This window comes from Ambystoma mexicanum, chromosome 1p (assembly GCF_040938575.1).
Source record: "Ambystoma mexicanum isolate Mex_15411 chromosome 1p, UKY_AmexF1_1, whole genome shotgun sequence".
NCBI classification, from domain to species: domain Eukaryota; kingdom Metazoa; phylum Chordata; class Amphibia; order Caudata; family Ambystomatidae; genus Ambystoma; species Ambystoma mexicanum.
In genome coordinates, this window is record NC_090921.1 from 1238289592 (window position 1) to 1238316847 (window position 27256).

At 50.0% G+C, this 27256-nt stretch overlaps 1 protein-coding gene across 1 annotated transcript in view; it reads left to right on the forward strand.

The window, feature by feature from the left end:
• The window catches only part of LOC138452392 (dual specificity tyrosine-phosphorylation-regulated kinase 1B-like), a 526499-nt gene that overhangs the window by 487457 nt on the left and 11786 nt on the right, over positions 1-27256 (forward strand). The window contains exon 10 of the mRNA XM_069604969.1: positions 20071-20174. Within this exon, the coding sequence (XP_069461070.1) occupies positions 20071-20174 (104 nt within the window). The remainder of the gene's footprint in view (positions 1-20070; positions 20175-27256) is intronic.

Here is a 27256-nt window from a genome sequence, read left to right on the forward strand (position 1 = left end):
GGATTGGGATCTCCCTGATGACGTCATGGAGGTGTTGCTTTCGGCCAGAAGGCCAGCAACAAAGTCTTTATACCGCTGCCGTTGGTACAAATTTTGCAGCTGGTGTAGAGCAGGGAATATCAACCCTTTTTCATGTGGTACACCAACGGTGTTATCCTTTCTACTCTACTTGGCAAACTCAGGCCTTCAAGTTGGCACTGTAAAAGACTATCTCGCAGCGCTTTCAATCTTCAAGCGCACTGTGGAGGAACCATCGTATTTCAAACTACCTCTAGTGATAACATTTCTCAAGGGATTAACTGTTTATCCTCCAAAACCATTCCAAGTTCCCTTATGGGACTTAAATTTAGTCTTAAACTTCTTAATGGGCACTCCATTCGAACCACTTCACTCTTGTTCGCTGAGATTTCTCACGCTTAAAATTGTCCTATTGGTAGCACTAACATCTGCTAGGAGGGTGTGCGAGCTATAAGCTCTCTCCTGTAAACCTCCACATACAATTTTCCACAAGGACAAAGTTGTCCTACAGGTGAAGCCTAATTTCCTCCCAAAGGTAGTTTCTGAATTTCATATTACTCAGAAAATTACCTTACCTTCGTTCTAACCTCCTCCCCATCCGGGGAAAGAGGAAGAAAGGCTACATAGGCTGGACCCAAGGCGAGCTCTAAGCTTTTGCAGAATGGCTAGAATCAGGCAAGCAGACCCACTGTTTGTAGGATACTCGGGTCACAAGTTGGGATTACCCATAACAAAACAAACCATTTCCAGGTGGATTATTTTGGCCATTCTGGAATTTTACAAACTGGCAGGGAAAGAGCCACCCCAAAAATCGTAGGGCTCATTCAACCAGGGGTATCACAGCCTCTTCGGCACTCCAAAGAGGGGTCCCGGTCAGAGACATATGTGCGGCTGCCACATGGTTGTCCGCACATACATTCACAAAATTTTACAACCTGGATTCCTCCACTAGTCAAGAGACTTGGCAAAGCCGTATTACACTCGGTCCATCCCTAAAGGGATACATGACATTATTACTCCCACCTCCAATTACATGCCACTGCTATGGGAGTCTATTAAAGATAAGGAATACGTCGGAGGACACAATCCCTTCAAAGAACAAGTTACTTCTTACCTTGTAACGTTCTTTCGATGGGATGTTCCTCCGACGTATTCCTTTTCGCCCCTCCTATCCATCCCCGCAGTAATACTTCCCTTGTGGTTGCAGCTTACGCTCCTTCAAAGTCAATAACCAATTCAGGCATGACTTTTCTTGTTCTACAAAACAGAACTGAGCAACGGACGCCACGCGTGGCTATTTATGGGCATGGTGACGTCGGCGCCGATACGGTGGCCGTCGTCGACGCGCAGCGCCCGCTACAGAAAACATTTCCGAGGCCAGCAAGCTGGAAACGTATTATCAAAGATAAGGAATACGTCGGAGGAACATCCCATCGAAAGAACGTTACAAGGTAAGAAGTAACTTGTTCTTCTCCAGCATGGGCCTGGCATCGATTCATTTGCGAACCCTCCCTCCTACCCCTCTACAGCTCGTCTTGGTCATACTGCCACTGTGCATGAGGGGCTTCGGGAGAGGGCAGTCATTGGCTGGTGGCAGTATGACCCAGAGTACCCTGATTGGTTTAGAGGAGAAATACAGTTTGTAAGTGAAAGTGAAAGTTTTTTCTTTTACCGAGGATTCCCGGCCTGACTGGGAATATTCATGAGCATGTGAATCCATGCCAGACCCATGCTGGAGAATAATAATTACAAGTAACTAACTTGTTCCTTACTCCGTTTAGTGACTAGAGTACTTGTAGTCCTTAGTCCCCTTTACTCCATACAACCCACCCACCTTCCCCCGCTTGTATACCATGGGCTGAAGTATTCTCTGTAGCCAGGTATTGAAACTTCGGATGTGTTGAGACCTTTTTGGGCGCTCCGGCGACCCAATAAAATGCTAAGCACTGCAAGTCCGCGGGCACTGAGAGCGCCGGTCAGTCGGGCTCCTCGGCTGCCAGGCAGGGCCCATTATCACTGACGCCATCAACCACGAGCCAACGCTCGTAAAGGCCCTGATTCACCTGGCTGTGGTCTCGATTGAGGGAGTCGTGGCAGCCCTGGCGAAACCTGCGGAGGCTTCCCCAGTGGAGACGATTTCAAGGGCTAGAGTTTCCCTACCACCCCGGAGGGAATAATCTTTTCTGCCTATCGAGAAGACCCCCGTGAAACCCTAGCAGGAGAAAGAAGGGCGGGTGTGATAGCCTTAATGGACACGGATACCACCTCTGAGGATGAGTTGGCGAGCGTCCAAAGGATCCTTGACGAGAAGTTCGAGGAATCCAGGGCCCCTGGGAAGGATCCAGACGAGGAGAGCAATGAGGGAGCCGACGAGGAAGATAGGACCGCGAAGGACCCCGCGCCCCAACCGTCAGTCCAGTTGCAGCCGGTACCCTTACCGAGGACAACTCAGGAGCTATCCTGATGGCGATACAGAACCTGTGCATGGAGATGAGGATGCCCTTACCCCCCACCGATGACCCAACTGGGCCTGGTCCATCGGGGAGCCCACCTAACAAGCGGAAACGAGTCCATCCTCCTCACACCCCCACACCCTTTCCACCCTTCACCCCATCCCCTCCAAGTATTGAGACGGGAACGGAGACAGCAACGACGGGGACGGATGATGGTGACGACGGAATGGACCTCCCTTCACCACCTCTTCGGGCCTCACCCCCCGCCTCCCCCTGACGAAATTGTCACGCCCCTCGCCCAAAACCCCCTCTGGCAAACCCATTGGCCAGGTGAAGTCAGGACTTGGGCCTCTGGATCCTGGCATCCTCTTCAAAAGCCCTCATGGGGTTAGTCCTGGCGCCTATGGCGCCAGGCTCATACACCATGAAAAACAATGTGCTTGGGAACTACTTTATTGTATTGTCAGCCAACATGGAGGCATCCACATAGCTTGATTCCTAAGAACCAAGCTATGCGGTCTAGTGTTTTGGGTGTGGTAGCCTAGGGACTACTTTACCTGGACTATTTTGTTGGGGCTATTTAAACCACACCCGAGCAAGACAACACGCATTGCGTTACTTTGCAGCTTGCAATGTGACGCCCACCGTGTCCAGCTATTTCCTTGAACCTCAGAGAAACAGAACCTGCAAGGAGACAAAAGGAACATCATTAGCAGCATCATCTTACCTGCCGTCTTCATCTTTAAACACTCGCAGCTACTGAGAACAGCTTCCTTGAATCTGCACGCCTCCCGGACAGAACGACCTGAAAAAGGAAGATGGAGGCAACATTAAAGAAAGCAGTAGAGACATTTACAAATTACAAACTGCTCAAAAGGCTTACCTGGCTGGTTGCCTCTCGGCTGGTACCGCTCCGGATATTCCACTAGTGCTGAAGAACACTGCAACCTACAAGGAAGGAAAACACAGGTTAGCAAAGGCAAGACTTTGCAGCGCTGCGCATAGCGCTTGCTTTACGCATCATAGTGCTCTTAATGCGCCATCATTTACCAGCGGGGCTCAACCAAGCCAGTTCGCCGCGCTGGAGCTCTGCATACCCAAGGGAGAAAAGACATTTTAAACCAAGAAAGGCATGCAGGATAGCAACAAAACTAAATAACAGCAATAAGACCTACCTGAACAATATCAAACGGGCCGGCGTCAGTGAAGTAACTGGACCGCACTCGCCCATGAAAGACAACATGCCCCTGCAAAGAAGGCAGGACGGAGAGCACCCCTAATTCTACCACAAGGCAGAACCTTCCCCGCAGATCACATCAGGGTAAAGCTGAGCAGCATACGAGCGAGTAACCCGGCTGCGTGGCGTCCCTGTGGATACCAGGTGAGCGTAACAGAAATTGGCTCCTTCCGCGCCATGATCGCCAGGGCATCTGAGCTCTTCCAGCTCTGCCCCAAAGAACAGAAGGAAGGTTTCCTCTACCAACGGCGGGAGGCCAAGAGGAAGACTGTCCTCTCAATCCCGTTACTGGATGACATCTGGGACGAGGGGCTGGCACTCCTGAAGAACCCATCCACGGCTCCTGCTAGGAGGGACCAGTACGAGAAGTAGTACCGTATCCCGGACTCTGCCCCTATGTGTCTCAGGGCACAGCCATCCCCTGGATTCGGTGGTCTCTGCGGCAGCCAAGAAGAAACCGGCAGGGGCAACGGCATCAACTTCAACATCCCCACCGGACGGCGAGGGGAAGAAATTGGATGCCATGGGACGACGGGTCATCTCGTCGATGACGATCAAAGCGGCCAACATCCCTGCGATCGTGGTTCGCTACGACAGAGAGCTGTGGTTCAAGATTGCTCCCCTGCTAGACTTCCTCCCAGACGACAAGAGGGCTGAGGCCCTGGAGATCCTACAGGAAGGCGTGGTGGCTTCGGACCACGCCATCACGGTGGCCTCGGACATCGCCTACACTGGCTTTCGTCAGATGGGCAACAGCATTTGCCTTCGCTGGCGCGGTTGGCTCAAGGCCACAGACTTCCGTCAGGACGTGCAGACCAGGGTTCTGGACATGCCCTTCGGGGAACAACCTGTTCGGCAAGACAGTGGACGAGTCGCTGGAGGCCATCAAGGCGGACACCGAGACGGCTCCGGCCTTGGGTGTTCTTCAACAGCGTCGGCCGTCCTTCCGGAGCTCCGGAGTCAAACAAGGTGCCTCCAAAGGATACAGTGGTGGTTCCTCATACCGCCAAGTAGCCCGCTCCTCATCGCAGGAGTCCTACAGAGGACACGGCAAGACAGGAGGTTCCCGTCGGCAAGGCCGCGGCGAAACAGGACTGAACCGGCCGTGGGGTCGGGCCTCCAATGAAGCACCGCAGTGGGAGCCCGGTTGTCGAAATTCGTCGGCATGTGCGAGTCCATCTCCACCGACCGTTGGGTGCTAGATGCACTGGCACGCGGGCACACCCTGGAATTCCGAAAGAGGTGTCCCTGCATTCCACCCATGGCCAGAAAGGAAAACCATGTCCCACAACTACTTCTGGAGGTACGAGCGATGTTAAGGAAGGGAGCCATAGAACTCGTCCCAAAGAGGCTCCGGGGCTCTGGAGTGTACTCGCGATACTTCCTCGTCCGAAAGAAGACCGGCGGGTGGCGACCCATCCTGGACCTTTGTCTAAACAAGTACATCAAGTCCCAGAAGTTCCGGATGGTCACCCTCTAGCACGTGCTGGGACAGCTGGAGAAAGGCGACTTCCTATAGTTACTGGACTTGGAGGATGCCTACTTTCACATCCCCATCCTAAAGGGACATTGCAAATTCCTGCGATTTGTGGTCCAAGGACGACACTATCAGTTCAAGGCCCTTCCCTTCGGATTGAAGTCGGCGCCCAGGGTGTTCACCAAGTGCCTAGCACCAGTGGTGGCGTGGCTGCGCCTGCAGGGGATCCCGGTCTACCCCTACCTGGCCGATTGGCTCATCCGAGCAAGGGCAAGTGAACTTGCCGTCGATCACACAGCAAAGACTGTCCAGCTTCTCACAGATTTGGGATTCTCGATCAACTTTGCGAAATCACACCTGGTACAGTCGCAAGTTGCCCTGTTCCTGGGAGCCAGGCTCGACACAATGGCGCGATTGGCTTCACTGTCGGAGGAGAGGACGAAAGCCATCTTGGGCAAGGTAAAACTGCTGTTGACCATGGACGTGGCCAGGGTGAGGTCCATCAAGTCGCTGCTCGGCATGATGTCCTCGTGCATCTACCTTGTGCGCCTATGCAGGCTGCGGATGAGACCCCTACAGGAGTTCCTCGATGCCCGTTGGAGGCAAGCGGCGGGCAGCTTCGAAGACAGGATCCGTCTCAACGAGACTTTCTGACGAGCAATCCAGTGGTGGGGCAACCATGCACACCTAGCGGTGGGCATGGACTTCCAGACCCCGGCGCATCAGGAAACTGATGGGCGCCTCCCTGGAGGGATGGGGAGATCTCTACACATCAATGTCCTGGAGCTCTGAGCCGTGTTCTGGGCTCTCGGGTCGTTTCTCCCGACCCTCAAAAGGCAAAGTGGTAAGTATCTTCACCGACAACACCACCACGATGTTCTACATCCAGAAGCAGGGGCACCAGATTCCAAGCCCTATCCAAGGAAGCACAGGACCTGTGGCACTGGGCCGTTTCCCAAGGGATGTTCCTGCTCCCCTTCCACCTGGCAGGAATAAAGAACACCATCGCCGACTTGCTCAGCAGGGAGCTACGCTCGTGCCACGAGTGGGAACTTCGGTAGCATCAGGTGGATCTCCTATTCCGACGATGGGGCAATCCCCAGATAGACTTATTCGCGACGATCGCCAAGTGCCGGAGTTTCGCAAGCACAGTTTCCCCAGCCAGGGAGCATGGGCGATGCCTTCTCATTCCCCTGGGATGGCCTGTTCCTGTATGCGTTCCCCCCCCGTTGCCTTTGCTGCTACGTCTCATCAGTCAACTCAGATGGTCCCGGTGCAGGATGACTCTCGTCGCCCGGCATGGCCGAGGCAGATCTGGTTCCCGGACCTTCTGGACATGTCCGCGTCCCCTGCGGCCAATCTTGCGACCGACACAGATCTTCTTTCCAGGGAAGGAGGCGCCATCCTCCATTACGATCCAGGATCGTTAAACCTGCAGGCCTGGCTCCTGCAGCACTAGAGTTTGGAGCGTATGATATCCTGGCGACTGCAAGGAGGTACTTGCAAAGTCCAGGTGGTCCTCGACTCTCAAGTAATACGGACACAAATGGAAGAGGTTCTCTGTCTGTTGCCGTGCACCGAAGATTAACCCTCTACGGATTACGGCCCCTCAAGTGCTGCCGTACTAGCTATCGCTGGCAAAGGCGGGGCTGGCACATGCCTCTTTCAAGATCCATCTGGCGGCTATCTCCCGCTACACCAGAACTCCGGGACTATCATCTCTGTGGTCCCATCGCCTGGTGAAGGAATTCATGAAAGGGATGTTCCGATCGTTCCCGCCGGTGAAGGCCCCGACCCCGGCGTGGGAGCTCAACGTAGTGCTGGCCAGACTCATGGGGCCGCCATTCGAGCCTCTGCATGCGGCACCGTTGAAGTTCTTGTTGTGGAAGATGGCGTTTCTTGTGGCCATCACCGCCGCACGGCGAGTGGGAGAGATCCAGGGCCTCTCGTGTAAACTGCCGTACCTGACATTCCATCAGACAAGGGTAGGGCTGAGGACGCACCCCTCCTTCATGCCCAAGGTGCCGTCGGACTTCCATCTCAACAAGTCCTTGGTGCTACCTGTTTTCTTCCAGTCGCCGGCTGAGAGGCCATTGCACTCGCTGGATGTGGCTAGAGCGCTGAAGTTCTACGTGGACCGCACGAAGGCCCTTCGGAAGACATCACAGCTGTTTGTGAATTTTGGACCTGTGAACCAAGGGAAGGCCCTCTTGAAGGCTTCCATTTCCAGATGGCTCTCCGGCTGCTTCACTGTCACCGGTTGGCAAACCGACCTTTGCCTGGCCGTCTGAGAGCCCATTCAACCAGAGCGATTGCTGCTACCACGGCGTTCTTGTCTGGTGTGACCCGGCTGGACATCTTCAGGGCTGCTAGTGGAGGTTGACACACACCTTCACAAGATTCTACTGCGTCGACCGGGATTTCAGGGAGGAGTCCAGAGTCGGCCAAGCAGTGCTGCGCAACCCGTTCGCCTCAAGGTCGGGCTGGTGAGGAGGGAAGAGATGCTTAATGTTGAGTTGTTGATATTCTTAATGTTGAGCCTTGCCACTTCCGATGGTTGTGCATGTGTGTACTGCTATGTATACTTGTATTCATGCGCATGTGAATCCATGCCAGACCCCATGCTGGAGAAGGAACCAGTTACTTACCTGTAACTGTTCTCCAGCATGGGTCTGGCATGGATTCACATGCGAACCCTCCCTCCTACCCCTCTGCGGCTCTTCTCTTGGTCCTACTGCCACTTTACAAGGTACCAAATCAGAAGATGGCTGCCAGAGGATGGGCTTAGGTAGAGGGCAGCCATTGGCTGGGGGCAGTATGACCCAGAGACAAGTGATTGGTTACTAGTAGAAAGACAGTTCAGAAACAAAACTGAAACTGATTTTTTCTTTACCGAGGATTCCCTGCCTGACAACGGGGAATATTCATGAGCATTTGAATCCATGCCAGACCCCCATGCTGGAGAACAACAGTTACAGGTAAATACCTTGTTCCTTCCCAGCCATTGGTTCTGGGGAGAGGTGCCCAGCAATGGCAGGTGCAAGGATGTTTCTGGTTATGTCCAGGAGCAGAGTGCAACCCTTGGTGATGGCAAAATGCAGGATGCACTGATGCAGCCCTCTTCAGGACACTTCACAGGATGGGGGAAAGCGCGTTCCAGCAACCAAAGCCGCACACAGACAACGCAGGCTTACTTCCAGTCAGTTATTGAAGTCCTTCCAGGACAGGATCCTTTGAGATTTGAAGGCTGAAATCTGGCAGGACGGAGATTTATAACGCAATCTGGCAACCACTGCAGTTCCATCTGAAAACTCGGAGAACGGCGGTGGTTCTAGCGTGGTAGCCTACTGGAGAGCTGGACAGTCCACTGGGTGGTCCAAGCACACTTCCGAAGGCACAGGACGGCTGGCTGCCCGAACACGTAGAGACTATTTTGTCCCACCAGTTAAGTAAGCACTGCATAGGGCCTTTTGCAGATCAGGGCTTCACCGGGATGCTGGGCATCTTCAGGCGTCTACTTCGGATCTTCAGTCCGCTGTTCTTCTACAAGGGATTTGTGGCTGCAACGCTGATCTGAATAAAGGGCTGCCAGTCATCTTCTCATCCAAAATCCATCTTGGAAAAAGGAAAAACTACTATATGGCCAAAGAACAAGTGAAAGTCTTGTGGCGTAGCCTTTTTAGAGCACTTGCTACGTTTAGTATGCATACACTGTAAATGTGAATATGCGCACTAGAAAAAGCACGAAAAGGGTTAAAATATAGTTGCTGTAACCAGCTTGTCTTTAGGCACATATAAAAGTAATCAAAAATCCCAAGTGTAGAAGGTTAGGGCTATATGAAAGCATCACATTGCACTGCATTATAAGATGCTGCGTGCAGTGTTAAAAAGTTAAAACATTAAAAGAAATAAGTAATGATAGGCTGAAGGACCGATTTGTCCCCCCTAACAAATTAACAGGTGGGGGAAGTGAAGCGGAAGGCTTTCCTTCCCTGGAAAAAAAACCCAGAACATATTAAAAAACGAAGCCAAAAGATTTGGGGTCCATAGAAACTATGGAGGGATAGTTGCCTAAAGAGGGATCTTTCCTAACTCTGATGAACACCGAAGTTCTGGGCTTGACTGCAGAATGGCGAAGCCTGTGGTGTGGGAGCTGGTCAGTCCACTGGCAGTCCAGGGACAGATCCAAAGGTTCACAAAGGCAGGATCCTCGCTAAGGAGTCAAGGCTAGTTGGTCCCACTAGTGGAAGGGCTGAAGGCACCGCTCAGGGTCTTCGGAGATTAGGTAGTCAAACAGGGCCTCACTGGGCCAAACGCAGGAAGGGATGGGATGGTGAGCCTCTTCAAGAGTGGTCTTCGGATCTTCAGCGGGCTGTTCTTCTTTGAGGGATTCTTGGCTCCAACAATGATCTAAAGAAATGGCTGCAGAGGTATTCTTCTTATCCAAAGTCCAAGCGCACAAATGGTAAGCAACTGCACCATTCAAACAGCCAGTAATGGGCGGCCAGTCAGGGACAATTACTGGTTTCACGTTTCACCCTGACACCTAGACTTTCTGGCACCACAGGTGTGAAGTGGGATCAGAAAGTCCCACTCCATTCCTGGCCCACACACACTCTGTGGCATAAGGTCTCGCGTAGTGCAGCGTCAAATCATGGCCCTCAACGGCCTCCGTAACTTCCTCTGCCGTGGCGTTTGATACTGTTATATGAAACACGCGTGGTGACTGTTACTTCAGTCCTATTTTTTCTGCATGATAGTGTTCGTCTGAGCGATCACTTCAGCTAAAATTCTAAGTTTAACCTCAAAACAGTCGATTCAACATCTACTCGACATGTCCCTGACACCGAAGACCGTGTTTAAACAGTATGCTGACACTGGGGCCAAAAAGTTAATTACAGATCTGCACCGACTCTGCCTGTGATGTCTGGGGATAGGCCACAAAGTGGATTGTGGCACGCACCAGTCCATGACTGTCCAGGCCTTACAGGAAAGGAAGGGGAAACTTGAAGCAGGTAAGTCCTCTCTCAAATCCCCCTTTACTACCCTGTCAAAAAGAAAATCGTACTCCGACCCAAGGAATGTGCCCCCTGAGAGAAAGCACTCTAAACACCAAAGATGCTCCAGATTTAGGTCACAACGCTTGTCATCTCACAAAAAGACAAGAAGCAACGCCATAGATCCTAGTTTACGTCGTCTTCCTCTCCCAATAGTCTTTTCAGAAACAAATCTTCAACTCCTGCAGAATGGGAAGATTTCTGCCTAAAAATGCTCAACATTTTTCAGAGGCAGGCACCTCAGAGTGCCCCTCTCAAGGAGTCAAATCAAGCCACCCCTCCATGTCTAAAAAGACCAGTAGGGAGTCTGATGTGTCTCCTTCTCACATGCCTAAGAGCCTGGGAAGATGTGCTCTTCGACACCCAATTCAAAGGAGTCTTTATTGACACAGAATATGAAAAAGTCCTCTTCCTCCTCGGAGGAAAAGGGTTCAGGGCCTTCAACTCTGGTCTTGATGCTTTTGCCAAAGCGGTCTAGTATTTCACCCAAACCATTAAGGCATTTGAAGCTGTTGAAACATTCACTGGTCACTTCCAAAGTAGTTGAGTCCCTCATCTCCCTTGCCTCAATCGGGCACTCTGTGCCTTCGAAGCCTTTAAAGCCCTCAACTAACTTGAGTCTTTTAAACCTTTGCCTAGACCAGATTTCTTTAGGTCTATGGGGCTCAATCTTCGAGGAGGAGGAAGACCAAGCTCCATTTGGGTATGAATTTGGAACACCCAGTGATCGAGAGGAGCTTATTTCTCAAGAGTCCAACATTTTAATATTGTAGACACTAAAAGAAACCAGCAGTTGGGAGACATCTCTGAAACTGACTTTGGGAACCCAGAGATGGCTGGATATTCAGATTCATCCTACAGGACAGTAATCTGTAAAGTCTCGGTTATCTTGGGTGCCCAAAACCACCTGCAATTGTGGAAAAACACAACCTTACTGATATATTGGATAGTGGTGCAGTAAAAGAAGCAGTATTACCATTTCTCACTTCTTTGAGGGGGAGTGATTGGAGAATTGGCTGAAACCAGATCCAGTCTCTCCAGTTAACACACTGCTGGCAAAGAAATACAGAACAGCTTCTGTAGATCCTCCCCTCAACAGGCATCGAACACCAGAAAGCCTAGTGGTTCAGAGTGCGACAGCTTCTTCTATGTCTTCAGCTTATCCTTCCACTTCTACTGACAAGGACGATGTAAAGGTTGATGCGTTGGGGAAGAGAATGTTCAGTGCAGGCCGTATGGCACTAAAGTCTGCCAATGCTACAAGTGCCCTGGTGAAATACACACACCCTTTGGGGAGTGGCTGCCCTAGCCCTAGCAGCAGACCATGTACCGGAGGGATGGGTTTTAAATCTAATTGAGGATGGAAAGGATGCCAGGAGACCATCATTATAATCTAGTCTGGATAATCTGGACTCTTGAGTAGATCTATGGCTGCTAGTACTGTCAAGACGCATTGGCATGGCTCAGGAAATCCGGTTTCACGCTAGATGTTACGGCACATCTGCTGGACATGCCCTTCAATGGGACTCATTTATTCGGTGAGGAAGCTGACAGCAGCTTGGGCAAGCTTCAAGAGCAGCAGCTAAATCTCTAGGGGCAGCTATAAGGCAACCTGTACAATATTCAGGACAAGGTCCTTTTCGCTTCAACTCCTGCATTTCAAGAGGAAGAGGGCAATTCTCTCAAAGGGGTTAGAGAAGGGCTCCTCGTGCAGAAACTGCCGAATTGCCTTCTGCTGCAGCAGCAAAATCCCTTTGACTCCCTCACCCACAAATCGGTGGTAGGAGGCACACTGTCACAACATCTCCAGAGTTGGCGAGGCATAACTTCGGATGCATGGGTGCTACAAACACTGGCCTACGGTTACTGCCTTCCATTCGTAAAGAAACCCCCACATTGCCCCCCAAGAGCTCAATGTTCTTTGGATCCAGATCAGCTCCTTCAACAGGAAATTCTAATAATATTGGAGAAAGGTGCAATAGAACTGGTACCTGCAGAAGAGAGAAACCAGGGTTGGTACTATCCCGTTTTCCTAATCCCCAAGGACAGAGGAGTGCAACCATCTTGGACTTGAGATGCTTGAAGTTCCTCAGGAAGGACATGTTCAACGGGGTAACTTTCACAGATCCTTTAGGCCCTTTGACGCCAGGATTGGTTGGTGTCATTGGACCTTCAGGATGCTTACTTTCATGTGCCCATCCATCTCAGGTACAGGAAGTACCCGAGGTTCGCAGTTGGTGGTTCTCATCAGTTTCGGGTTCTGCCATTCGGGCTCAACTCAGCCCCTAGGGCGTTCACAAAGCTTATGGCAGTGGTGGCGGCGAGTCTAAGGAGGGAGGGAGGGGATTCATAGCTACCCCTACCTCAATGACTGGTTGATCAGGGCTTGTTCTCCGGAACAGTCCTATCGGTCGCACCTGCCAGGCCGAGGGCTCTGAGCCTACCGGACCCATCGGAGCCATCTGAGGTTTTGGCTTCATGTTCGAGGGCAAAGGAGTGTCCTTCAATGTCTGAGCTGGCACAGGGCATTCATGTCCTCCCGACCAGGGCGTGATGCAAGGCCCCAAGATGGCAGACATGCATGTGGTTGAGCCTGCTAGGCCGACTGCCAGCTTGGATTCGGGCCTTCCCGGTCCTTTGCCCACAGAGTGGGCCATGCAAGAAAGTTGCAGTCCCCTTCCCCTGTGGCGGCAGTGGGCTTATTGGTACAGGCGGTTGGTCGCCACAGGGATACGGTTACACGCCACAGGCTCCTAGGTGTTGTGATCAGGAAAAGAGGCCCAGTGCCCCTCGGGATCTGGCAGCCTACGAGGATCACTTCTCGGCGTTTCCTCATCCTTAAGCGCTCCCCCCAGATGAGGCTCCTCAAGGGTATAGTCAAGGAAGTGATCCCTCGGGAGGTGCCACCGCCTCTGAGCGCTCGCTCCTCCGCTTCTAATTTCTCTTCCTCTGCCGCCTTCTATGCCACCAACGCATCCCTCGCAGATGGATTCACAGCTATCTTCATATCTGGAGGGGTGTGGGGGAGTGTCTAAGGCTCTGGTGTCTCAGAAATTGGACAGCCTGTTCAGGCTCTTGGATGGGAGCCAGTCCTCCTGGCCTCCCACCCTTAGCAACACTCCTCAGTGGTGGCAGTGGCCTCCTTCTATTCCAAGTTCTCATCTTCGTCATCTTCCCCTGCCAGTGCCGCCTCAAGTTGTCTGTCCAAAGAGGACAAAGCCCTTGAGTCTTTTGGAAAAAGCTGGTATGCCATCTCAGGGCTACATTTGTGGCAAGCCAACTCTGATGCCCTCCTAGCAGCGGAGAACCAGAAGCTGTGTCGACAGCTGGGGGAAGGGGGGTTTCTGCCTCGCAGGCCTCCTTTAAGTCCGGCCTGGTGGACACCCTGGTAGTTTCGCAGGACCTCATGGATTCTCTGGTCTCTGTTAGGGAGAATTCTCAGAAATGTGCCAATTCCCTCTACCTTAGAGACCCCCAGCAACTTTGCTGGATTTTGAGGACTTGATTTTATTTAACCTGGGGAGAGACCTTTTTTTCCCACTCTCGTATTTTAATGTGATTTTGTACTTTGTTTCTTTTGGTTGTGGAGTCCGACAAACTCCATTTTACATTGTCACACAGCACCTTCTGTGCAGTGACACAGGGAAGTCTTTCAAATTTCACAAAGGTTTAAATACCTTCTCTGGGATAAACTACCGTTTCCCAGAGCAGTAAAGTGAAATGGACTTCTTACATTTGTAACTTACTAGACCCAGCACACACCATCTTACAATAGGGCGCTGGATGGGTTATTTAGTATCCCCTTTGGCTAGCCTCTCATGTAACATTTTTGTTACCTTTTCCTCACGGAATGGCTGGTGGCAGTGGTTCACGTTTTACTACCATTATGGGATTTTACCGCAGGTGGCGTTCACAGCCATGGTAAAGCACCCATGGGTGCCATTTTTGTCAAAATGGCCCTGGTCGTCTTTTTTTGCCTTTTCTTTGTGGAAAGGTCCTTCTTGAGATTTACTCTGCGCGCCAAACCAGGTTTGGTCCCTTTGTTCGTTTTTGTCTTTGGCGGGCTTCACAAGTGAAACCTGCCTCTGGCTCCAGGGTGTCTGGCGGGGGCAGGAAGTGAAGGAGGTGCCCGAAACTCCCTGTGCTTAGTCTCCTAGGAGACCCAAATGCACTTTGTGGTGATTGGCCGGCTGACTGTCCGGCAAGCACAGCCACCCTGCTGGGTCGCTGACAGCTAGGCTGGAATGATTGGGAGCAAGATGCATAGAAGGCGAGGCTTTTTGGTTTGGAAAGCAGAGTGGACTACTGGACAAAGGAATCCTAAGAGAATTTGAAGAAGACGCCTGCTGCCACTCCTGGACCGTTGGTTTTCCCGGTGAAGCCCTGCTGCTTTGCTGAAACTCCACTTATGTATCGACAGAAGCTCCTGCAAGGACGACTTCTCCCTTTGAATTGGTGGGACCAATCCACTCCAAAGTAAGCCACTTGGACAACCTCTCGGAGCTGGTTGAATTTCCAGAGTTGCTGCTGGAAACCGAATAAGCCAGGGAGAGGAGCACCAGTTCTTGTGCGTTGCTTTTAAGCTGGCCAAGAGCTCCAGGAAGATCCTCTGGACTCCCAGGAAGCAGTACTGACTGAGCCTGAGCCCCCTCAACAGAGTACAGGACCCCAGAAGCAAGAAAAGGCCATCTCGACAGCCAAGAACCGCTGGGTTATTCGCAGTAGTCGCGAGGAGCTGAAACACTGAATGTGCTACTTGTTTGAAGATTGCTGGTTGTGAGCGGTGACTGTCCCTCTGCAGTGCACGAGTCCCCTGAAGCCCTCCCTCTTGTCCCCACGACTGAGACCCAGGAACAGAGAGAGCTGCAGAGCTGCACAGGAACAGAAGTCCTCTGCTGCACTTTTTCTTCAATCCAAAGGTACTGTTAAGTCTGAGAGAACTTGCCTCCTACTGTAGAGTTGCTTGCATCTTCTACAACTCACAAGTCTAACAGCTTGTGGCCCTACATTGATTCTTTTTCTTCAAAGACTTCTAAAAGAAGTTGTGCAAAGACTGTTTCAGCTCATAGACTTTTGCCCATTGACTTCGGCTTAGCTTGTTGCACTGAATAACTCATGTTGGGGAATCCAAAAGTATTTGCCTGCTTGAGAATATTTGTGCTCTCTTGTATGTTCTAATAACCTTTTTCTTTAACCTATTCCTAAGCTTATCTAAAATGCAACAGTGATGCATTAATATCCCGGGCACCCTAGCTATTGAAGTCACCTGAGTTTTATATTGCCCCCTTCTGAAGCAGACTTATTCTAACTGACTGATACATTAATAATGGCTTTATCAAGAAACCTTGTGTGTAAGAGTATATTTGAATACTTGTCACTGTGAAACTCTAACTCCCCTACAGCTCACATTGACCCCTCTTGAGATAAGCATGGCTGCGCCACACGCTACCAACCTGTGTAGTGCAGATTTATACCAAAGGTTGGGTTTCTATTGCCAGGAGGTCAGGGTTGTTGTGGTGCACCCAAAGGGTACTGCATACAATCTTGCCTAGCAGTCTCCCACATCGACGCAGCCATCAGAGCTGTGCCTTGGGCTCGAGATGAGACTGACTGCATGCCACTAAAATCTCGTCTGATGTGCAAGAGAGAATACTGGACCTTTCTTTCGAGGGCTCTGATCTTTTTCGGTCATCCAGCGATGATGAGTTTACTTAAAAAGAACACAACCTTGACCATCCTGATTAAGCCAGGGAGGACGCCCTTCCTTCAGTCTCAAGGCAGGACCAACTTCCAAGCATGCGCTTTCCCCGGCTTCAAAGGGTTTCGGTATTGTGGTGCACGGAGGTCTGACGGGTAGCCTAGTGATCACAGGAGGAGGAAGCAGAGGACTTTGTGTGGTCCCTCCCCCCAACCTCCGCTGCCACCTCAAATACCAAAAAGCAGTGACGTAAAGGTCAGGGAACAAAACTTGCCTGTAGGGGGTCGGCTGGCTCTCTTCTAGGACAGATGGAAGCATTGTTTTAAGAGCCCTTGGATTGTTTCTATAGTGTTCATGGGCCTAAGTCTTCCTTTTCCTCTACCTTTCTCTCCTCCTCTGCTTCAGATAGGGTCCCTGGCCCTTTTATGGGAGACCCTTTCTCTTTTGGAGATGCAGGTGGTGTGGCCGGGTGCTCAGTGAGACAGGGGCTCTGGCTTCTACTCCAGGCTTTTTGCGTTGCCAAAGAAGAACCAGGCTGGCCTGAGGGTAGTCCCGGACCTTTCATTTCTCAACCTGTCTTTACCACTCTAACACTTCAAGATGATTACTCCTGCGCACATAGTCACTGTGTGAAGGGGACTGGATGTGTTCCCTAGACCTCAAGGATGCGTATCTGCATGTTCCCTTTTACCAGCTGCATCAGAACATTCTGCGGTTCACAATTGTCTTACCACTTCCTGTACAAGGTGCTGCCTTTTGGCCTCCACTTTGCTCCTCGTGTGTTCACAAAGCTGATTAATGCAGTGGATGGTCTCCTCCGCCTCGAGGGCCATCACTTGTACCCTTATCTGGATGACTAGCTGTTCAGAGTCAGCTCTCCCGAGGGGGCGGTGCACTCCTGCCAATGGCTGGCAGATGGTTTACCAGTTGGGCTTTACCCTCAACCGGCGGAAGTAGCAGCTGACTCCGGCCCAGGTTCTGGTGTTTCTTGGAGTGCGCTGGGATACGGCAGTACAGCGAGTATTCCCCACGCCCGAACGGCTCCTACAGCACTTTCTGGCAAATTTGACCACCTTGGCATGGTGGTCCCAGCAGCTTCTGGGACTGATGGTGTTGTGCAACTCGCGGTCCAGCACACCCACCTTAAGATAAGACACCTCCAGCTTCATGTGGCGGCCAATTGGGACCAGGAGACATGGTCTCAGTTGGACAGCATTCCAATCCTCCCAACTCCCCCCCTCCCGGATATTCCCTTGTGGCTTATCGGACGGCAATGTGGTAGTGGGAGCCTGCTTTATCCAGCCGGACCCCACCCTGTGACAACGTATTCCTCCCTTTTTGGCTGGGGTGGGGCGCGACTCAAGAGGGCTACTCCATCCATGGCTCATGGTCCAGGGCAGAGGTCTTTCAGCAGATCAACCTGCTCAATCTCAAACCGGTGGGCCTGGCGCTCAAGGCTTTCATACCTCATCAGGGGCACTGTGGTTCTGGTCAGGCCCGACCACTCCATGACAATGTTTTACCTGAACAAGCAGGGTGGCACCTGTTCCCACCTGTCAATGGAGGAGGTGGCGATCTGGCAATGGGCCTTTAACCAAGGGATTTGGATTTCCTCTGTTCATCTTTCGGGGGACAGCCATGCAGAAGCGGACCAACTCAGCTGCTTGGGGTTCAACACTTACAAATGGGAGTTACACATCAACTCCAGAAATGTGGTTTTCCGCAACTGGACTTATTTGCATCTCCTCTGAAGACCAGGTGCCCCTTAGGCGGGCCGGGTCAGAGGTCTCTGCGAGCCGCCTTCCAGATCTGCTGGCATGGCTGCAAATGTTCCTTCTTCACAATTGCTCCAGCGGACCCTCCGCAAGTTCTGGTTATCAGTGGCCTGCGGCCTCATCCTGATAGCCCTACACTGGCTGTCAAGGGCATGGTTCTCAGATCTGCTACAGTTGTGTGCCTAGGGACCAGTCCATCTTCTGTTCCACAGCAGGGGCTTCCTGACGCAGCAGGGCTGGGCAGTAGAGCACATGGTTCTGGCCAGGCTGGCCCTAGTGGCCTGGTTCCTAACCCGCTGAGACTTCACCATGCTCAGTTCTCGGACGATAACTGGGACATCATTCAAGAGGCCATGCAGGCTCAGCTCAAGAGTTAAGTGGACAAGATTTTGCCACTGGGTTCGTGATAAGGGGCTTGACCCTCTCACCTGCTCCCTGGATGACTTGCTAGCATTTGCTGCACATCTGGCCATTCCAACGTTCAGGCCAGTAGCTGCCACACCTATCTGGTGGCCATTGGGGCCTACAAGAATTCCACATAGCATATTTCTTCAGTGGCCAACCCCATGGTTAAGGCCATTTTAAGGGTCTTAAGTTGTCCAGACTTTCTTAGGGTACACAGGCCTCATCCTGTCTGGGACCTTAATGTGGTTCTTGCAGCCTGGCAGCACAAGCCTTTTGAGCCGATGGCTTCAGTGGACATCAGGCTTATTATGCTGAAGACTGTTGCTGGTGGCCCTCACTTCAGCACGCAGTTTCAGCGAGCTGCAGGCTTTGTCGTCATGTGAACCCTTCAAGTTTCATAACGACAAGGTCATCTTGGCACCCATCCAAATGTTCTGCCTAAGGTGGCCATTCCATTCGAGTCAGCTCTGCCTGCCGGTGTTCTTCCCAAACCCGCATTCGGATGCCAGAAGGGCGCTGCATTCCTTGGACCTCAAGAGTACTCAAGTTCTACCTCTCAGACAAAATCTTTTAGGAAGTCTGAGGCATTGTTTTTCATGTTTGGGGGCACGTCCCCCAGGCTTCCAAAGCTTCTATCGCCCCTTGGATGGTCGAGGCCATCTCGGAGGCATACGCCACCATGGGCAAGCCAGTTCCTGAGTGGATTCATGCCCATGCTTCCTGGCATGTCATCAGCAGGGCGACTACTTGGCGTTGTTCTGTAAGCACTATTCCCTTTTTGCATCATCCTAAAAATGAGGCCGGTTGTCAAATCTCCACACTATGGTCTTGTTCAGTGGAATCCCCCTCCAAGGATGGAGGAAAGGAGACTGGACGTATGAGTAACTCAAGTTACTCTCTGTAGTGACTAGAGTACTCAGTCTAGTGCCCTTTCCTCCATACGTCCCACCCACCTTTCTGCGCTTGTATGCCAAGGGGTTAAATATTCAGTATATCCAGGTATTAAAGCGTCTGATGTGTTAAAAGGTTACTGAGGTGAGGTGCCGGAGGGCGGGGTCTTGGGGACCCCACCCAGCGCACTGGACTAAATTTAAAGGGGATGCTCAATTTTTCGCTGCCAAAGGTTCTGGTACCATCCCTATGTTGGGGCATGCCCACAGTGAGTCACTACAGTGAGTAACTTTAATTTAGTCCACATTCATGTCACCAGTCTCACATTGTGCTTTAAAACTGGAGAACACATTTTGTTGACTCATTGATTGGTATCTGACCAACAAGTAGAAAATAGTCCAACACCTCCTGGTCGGTCAGTCCCAGACACACTTTTCTGTAATTTCCAGCCAAAAAACTGAAGAGGGTGGTGAAGTAACATGGCAGACCTTGAGCCAACATTGCTTTTTCTTTGGTTTTTGATGAAGGCTGGCAATATGCTATAATTCCTGCTAATTGTGAGTTTAAGCTTAGAGTGCTAAAGCCCTCTTAATCCACATCCTTCATGTTCAGTATGAAATAAGGATGTGACCCATCACATCCTTGGACCATTAATGAAATCCTCCAGCCTTCCAGAGAAAATTGTCTGTAGCTCTGAATAGGTTAGGAAATGTGTGGGTTAAGTCAGACCACCGAAAACTACATCATACATTTTGGAGCCAGAGCCCCTTACTTACAAATGCCCTTAATCATAATCCACTCTCAATAGTTCGAACTTCTCAATATCAAATTCCAATCCTACTCGAACATTAAGCCTTTGTGTTGGTCCTGTATTCTCAGTATCACCTGCCTCAGACCCTTCGTAACCCTAACCTTTCTGTTAATTTCTGTACGTTCAGGTGGGTTGTCTGGTCTACATTCAAAAGGTTTTTCATTGTCATTTAACCAACATGCTATTATAATGCTGATTGTTTTGTGACATTAACTTAACTATCTTGTGACTTGTTTACTTTATCACAGGAGGGTCAAGTGGTTCTTCCAATGACAACCGCAATTATCGGTACAGCAACAGATATTACAACAGTGCAGTTGCTCACACAGATTATGAGATGCAGAGCCCACAGGTATGTACCCCATCTTACTTGGTCATAATAAAGCCTTCACATGAATGCATAATATTTTTCAGCTGGCTATACTATATTAAATAAGGGCTTGCGACATGTTCCCGGCTTACTATATGGGCGAAAAGTGAGCAGGTATTTTTTTGAGCTTATGAATCAGTTTTAGATTTACATGCGATGCATTGAACTCAATCTTTTGTTTGGCCGATAGTCTTCACTCTTGTTTCTAAACCTTGTTCGGAATCTACAGGGGTCTCTCAATAATAGGATCCCCGTTTGTGGTCATGCTACTCATGCAGCTCTTAGCTGACACCTTCCTCCGTTTTTTATTTATTGAAGTCCCGTCACCTTTATACTGCATGGGTGTCCCTTGCTAGGGACGGGAATAGAAGCTTTTTCACCAGAAAGTCTTTTCCCCTTTAAATTTAGCTGCACACAAGATGCTTGGCCCGGTACCATGCGCTCCCTTAACTCTGCCCTCTGGCGCCACACCTCAGTCCTCTTTTCTGCGTCGACGGGAGCGGACCTGCATCACCTGAGATATGGTTTCTTTTGTTGTCCCTCTTAAATCCATGCGTTTCTAATTCTTCCCCTATGACATGTCCCTCTGATTTATTATTTCATTTTTCCTTAAATCTGATAAACCATTACACACTTTAATTTACACTGGCCTCTGGTGCCTTACCCTGCCTCGACGGATGTCGGCCCCGACAGGCTTTAGTAGGTGCCCGTCCGGTGACGGACCCTTTCAGATGTCAGATCTACACGCGCTCCGTCTCTGCTACCTGGGCGAAGACCACGGCTGGTATGGCTTCTCGTCATGCAACACCCTTACTCCCAGGGCACTTAAGAACTGGCTTGCAAGGTGGAGGGAGCTGTTCTCCAGATCACCCAAACAAATCAAGGAGTATGTGCATAGGAAAATTAAGGCCATGGGTAAGTGTTCTGTTCCCCAAAAGCACCCCGCAAAGGTGACTCCTTCCCCGGGAAGCAGCCAAGCGGGCCCTGTCACCAGCCAAGGTACTGAGGCTCACCAAGCTACCCATCTAATGGATGAGGTATCCACAGATCCTCCCGATGCTGAGGGGCTAGACCGCTCTTGTGCTGGGAAATCTCCTGAAGGGCTCTGCCTTAGTACAGCGCATATGCCTAAGGCGGCGCCTACAAAGTAGCACTACCGGCTCCATGTCCGAGGGCAATCAGCCTACCGGGTCCATGCCTGAGGTGCAGAGGAGGTCCGAGCCTATGCTCGCAAGCAAACGGCTAGAGGCTTGAGCCAGTACCACGACAGACACGCAGACCACGCGTGTCGGTCCAGGAGAAGATGGTGGCGCAGACTAACAAGATGGTGGCACAGATTAACAAAATGGTGGCATGTGCGGACGCACACCAATACAGTAAAACCCAGAGGCAGGACTTCACCCCCAAGGTGAAAACTATAAATTCAACCATACACTATGGAGTAAACGATTAGGTGACGGGGAGGGGGGGTGTTGGAGGGGGTGGAATATCCCCCGGCACCCGCAAACAAGGTAAAGTAGTTACCAAGCCCAAGCAAATAGTTCTGAGGTTGACACAGGTCAGGAAGATTTATCATGAATATGAATATCTTACCTAACGTTCTGTTAGCAGAATCCCTAAAGGTGAATGCATACATTTGTTTGATGGTACTTTGGTTCTGTCTAACTGGAATTATTGTAGTGCTCTGAGTCTCCTCGTAGCCATAGACCACTCGCCCCTTCTGAGTCTGAGCAAGCCTTAATGCTCTACCACCTAGATTTTTTTTAATAGAACTCTGATCTTGAGATCTAGAAGAATTCCTAACACTAGTTCATGTGAGTTACAATAGCTCACCATCTGATCATGTGAGGGGGTGCGCTTCTAGGGGTTGAGATGTTCCTGCTGCGACCCCCATCTGCCCACTTGAATGTGAAGGAGTGGAATCTTGCAGGTTCCCACCCCTATTGCGTGGTAGAATTCCCCACCAAGTATTCCCAACACCCTACTTCTAATCGCAGCGAAGTGATGGTAAAAACATCTGCCTCAGATCAAGGCTTGAAGGGTATTGGTCTAATATGGCTTTTCTGATTATAAACACCCAGGAGTCCAGCGTTAAACCTGGTCCAGGTATAATATCTGCTAGAAACATCTAGAGGAGTTTGTAAGACACTCAACAGCACCATTTTAAGACGTGAGCGCAGAAACAGAGTAGTGCCTGAACTGTCACCCTAGTTCGGCAGACAGTGGATCCCATGATCAGTGTTGACCAAAAGGGTTGTCTGGTGAAACCTTCACCAGACCTGAGGTCGCCAATGAATGTAGTGAATACTACTGCATATTTCAGAATTATGTTCAATCATTTCATAGTCATTCACCGATGAACACCAGTGATGTCTGATTTGTATGAAATAGTCTTTCAATTTTATTTTGGTTCATTCTCCATATTAGTTTTGCTGAGACCTTAGCTGGCTGATGCATTTCGGTTTGTGGACCTTTCTCAGGACATGCTCTGAAACTCTGGAGAATAGGTTAACTGGTTCTGTTCTACCGATCTCGTTTCTCATCCTCCCCCTGCTAAAATAAAAGGATGTTGATAATACATATATCCCCGTTTCTGCCAGCTTGTTGTGGCTGTCCAGAAATAAACAAATTCCTCATGTACTTATTGGACCATGCGAAAAAAAAATATAGAAGTCTGCTTCATCCAAGTGACCTTGAAGTAGATGTTGCACTTGCATCCCGTGATCAGAGTTGACATCCAGAGCTGCAGTTGATCTCCGCTCATTCAGAGCAGTGTACATGCAAGCAGGAACAATACCAAGATTGTGGAAACGCCACCAGCTACGTTTACAGAGGGGGAAGAACATGCAAAATGTTATCACCAGTACCAGGCAATATGAATTATGGATTTAAATATCCATTGGAAACAGAACGAGAATACTTTGGCCCCACACAATCTCTCTGGTTTACAAGAAGTGTAAAAAACAGCCAGAGGAACTATAAAAAGGACGCAGGAGAAAAGAGCCTGTGGGAAAACAGGCATGTTCTCCAACCGGCTCTTGATGCACCATGACTTTGATACCTCGGAGCAGGTACCGCTTACGTTGAGCTAGCACAGATTCCTACTAAGACGCAGGCAAAACTAGTGAAGGGAACAGTGCCAGAAAGAGTGAAGCCAGAGAAAAGATGTTTCTTCATTGACCTTTGGCAGGAGGGCAATTTATCGTCTGCCAGAAAAGCATCCTGAAAGCTGGATTTGAAGAGCATACCGGTTTAGCCCAAGGTCTGGAGAGACCGACTGAATTTAATACTGAGAAACCAAAGGTGTGGATGAGACCTGTGTATTTTGGACGAAACCCGAAGTCTTGGAGAGCAATGTTGGGTGCAAGGAACCCCAAGGCCTGGGGGAGAGCTACTGTGAGCATTGAAGTAACTAAACTGCGAGAGAGCTTATGGAACGGAAACCTGATCAAAGTATCATCAGAGCACAAACCCTCCGCTTTGAGGGTGTCTGTGAAAACTGGAAGTTTCCCGACTGTGTGCACCTGCAAAAACTTTCCCTGTGTTAATTGCTTGTATTTGTCGGTATTAATTGACGTTTAAGATTGGGTTTTGAAGACTTCCTTTTGGCCACGTTGTGGAACATTTTGTGTTGAAAAACAGAAGGGGGTCTGGGAAACTCTCTACCAGCACGAACGCAGCCCGTTGACTTGTTCTTGGGTGGATGGCCCCTGGGAGAGTCTCAACCAAATCTTTAGCTCGCTGTTCTTTTCACAGAGAAGACATTTCCCTGCATATCAGTCTTTGTCCTGCCCATGGGCAGTCCAGCACCAAAATGCTAGGCAATTCTCCTCTGAACAAGAGTACCACAGCAACCCCATACACGTGTTTCAGCCTAGTTGGGCATCATCAGTGAGGTGTAGCTGTGCCTCTCTAAGAACAGTGAGCAAGGGTTCCACGTCTGGATTCCCCTGGTAACTTGGGGTGAGACCCAAAGTTACATGGATTGCAAAACAGAGGGGGGGTCTGGGAAATTTCTTCTGTGAAAAGTGGCTGTGAGCTAAAGACTTGGTTGAGACTCTCCTTGGGGCCATCCACCCAAGAACAAGTCAATGGGCTGTGTTTGTGCTGGTAGTTTCCTAGACCCCCCTCTGTTTTGCATTTTGTGTTGAAGCTTGGGGTGTGCTGGAGGCTAAGGGCTTATTAGTTTGAAAGACTTTGTGGCTGCATTTTGAGCCTACTTTCTAGAATAGTGTCATACGGAGGGCTAAGGACTTCGAAGAATAGGTTTTGGGCTATTTTGTATTAGGACAATTGAGTACTGGTGCCCCACTGCAAGAGCACCTATACTCTCAGTGGCTGCAGGTTACAGGCTATTGAGCAGATCGGCTGCTTCTGGGAAATGTATTACACAAGCCTCTTCTATGCTGGGCTCTTAAGATCACCAATGATCGGGGAATGCCCTTTTAAGATCATGGATGCACTCTTCTGTGTGGCTGGTTTGGTGCAACTCAACGGCTCAAATTCAGGGTTTATAGTCTTCAGAACATTGCTTCTCAACCCCCAAACCAGCATACCCCCAAGATGACGGATGCCACCAACTGAAACAGCCCCACAGACCTTTACCGTATTACATCACCAAAGTTATCATGAAAAGACACCATGGCTGAACACACCCGCAGAGACTTTCGCCACATGCAAAAACACTCATGAACTGCTTGCTCGCGTGATTATCAGCAACATGGAAGCCACAGCTGCATTGAAAGAAATTGGGAAAGCTCAAAACACAGGGCTGAGGCCTGATACACTGACTTTTCTGAGAGATGCGAAACAGGCCTGGCAACATGTCCAGCCCTGCCAAGGACACATGGGAAGAGGGCTCGACTCAGTTTAAAAAGATAGATCACTTGAAAGGACAAAAAGGCTGAAATGCCTCATAAATGCCAGCAGAGAAAATCATTTTTATGGTACCTGAAAATGTGACCTGGAGCTGGGGAACAAAGCCCATTCAGACAGATCAGGCCGTTTCCATCAAATTGAAGACAGTAGATGAACGAAATGGAGAAAGGAGTGTCCTTGCTCAAGGTGTGGGAATTCAGAGGGGTGAAACAATGAGAAGCAGGCGGTGCTCTGAGCTCACCTTCCCCACCCATTATTTTTGCTCACATGCTGGTAAACTTCCTAAACTGACAAGGCTTGCACTGACCTGGGGGATGAGGGTGCCAGGTGGAGCTACCAGATCTAGCCAGAACAATCAAATTATCTGTTCCCTATAGACTGTAATTATGCCTATACTGTTCACTCAATCCCATTTCGCAAGAATGTATCTTTTGGTTGTGAGGTCGCAGCACCCTAAAACCTCACTGCCCACCTGTAATAAGCCGAGAGTACATTTACAGCTGTGAAATCTGTGTGTATCCCTGCTTAGACTAAATAAAGCAGCAATCTGTCACATTTCTGGACTCTTCTGTTTCTGGGCATGCAGGGATTTCCCTCAAGTCTATCTGTTTTCCTAACTACGATTCAAAGCGGCTTGGATCTCAGGACCAATCGCTTGGCCCTCAAGGCTTTAACCCTCCTGTGTCGCTCACCCAGATGAGTGGGTGGGAGGGAAGGGCAAGCATCCAAATACAGTTGGACAACACCACATTAATGTTTTATGAGCAGAAGCAGGTGCAAGATTCCCCCAGCTGTTGTCGGATTCCCATCTCCTGTGGGAATGGGCATTTGCGGAAACCTAAATAGTCTGTTAGGGAGAATTTTCATTTTAGAGATCCCAAGCTTTTTTACTGAACCTACTTTTTTAATTTTAACTCTTGAATGAGTGGGGCCTTTTTCTTGCTCCCTCCTGTGTTTTTCCCCGACTAGGATTTTGTTGTCACTGGTTTTACAGTCTGACAAACTCCATAGGCATCTAATTTTTGAATAGTGACACAGAGCATCCTCCGTGTAGTCACTGAGAAATCTCTTGGATTTCTCTTAAGGTTTAAATACCTTTTCTTCGGTAAACTACTGTTCCCAAGAATAGTAAGGTGGCATTGGTCTTATTTAGCTTTTTACTTTTTAGGTCCAGCACACACTATCTTATGTGGAGTGCTGGGGGGGTTGAGGGGGGGCTATCTAGTAGCCCCTTATCCTACTTTCTCATGTAACATTTTTGGTTACCCTTACTACTTTAAATGGCTGGTGGGAGTGGTTTACTTTTTACTACCTATGTGCATTTTTACTGTAGGCTGAGCACTCTGCTGCAGTACAGAACCCATGGGTGACCATTTTGTCAAAATGGCCACTGTTGTGTTTTTTTTGCCATTTTCTGTTTGTAAGGTCTTTCTTTGCTTTTACTTTGTACGTTTTTGCCTTTGGCGGGCATCAGCGCTAAAGCCTGCCCCTGGCTCCACTGTCTGGAAGGACAGGAAGTGAGGGATGGTCCTCTGTCCTTCGTCTCATGGTGTGCCTGAAAGAAACCAGTCCTGATTGGCTGGCTGGCTGTCTGGAAGGACAGCCACCCTGCTGGGTGATTGACAGCCTAGAGCTGTGAATGAATGAGAAAAGACGAGGTTCTTGGGACTACAGGCAGTCGACCACTGGAAGAAACATCCGAAGAAGAAATCATGACGAAAAGCCCGCTGTAACCTCTTGGACCTTGAAGTGCCCGATGAAGCCCTGTTGCTGTGCTGACCTCCTTTTTAAAATCGACAAGAAAAGCTCCAGACGGAACGACTTCTCGCCTTGGGCTGGTCCAACTAGCCCAGAGACAAACTCCACTTTGGCGCAGCCCTCAACTTGCTGTGCCTCTCCAGTGCGGCGGAATACCAATGCCAGGGGTCGAGTGGCCATTATCGAGTGCAACGTCTTCCGTGGAATGAATCTGGCCAAAAGCTCCAAGAGCCTCCTAAGGACCCTCCAGAAGCAGGAAATCACCAGAGCCCAGGACTGAGGAAGGAAGAAAAGTCCAACCGGGGATATTCGTTCTGCATCAGTGCTGTTTGAAAGGCGCTGATACCACAAAGCCGTTGAATATAAGAAAATTCGTAGTTGACCAAGTCCCCTCCCGAGTACTCCTGCAGGAGCTCCCCAGACGTCCT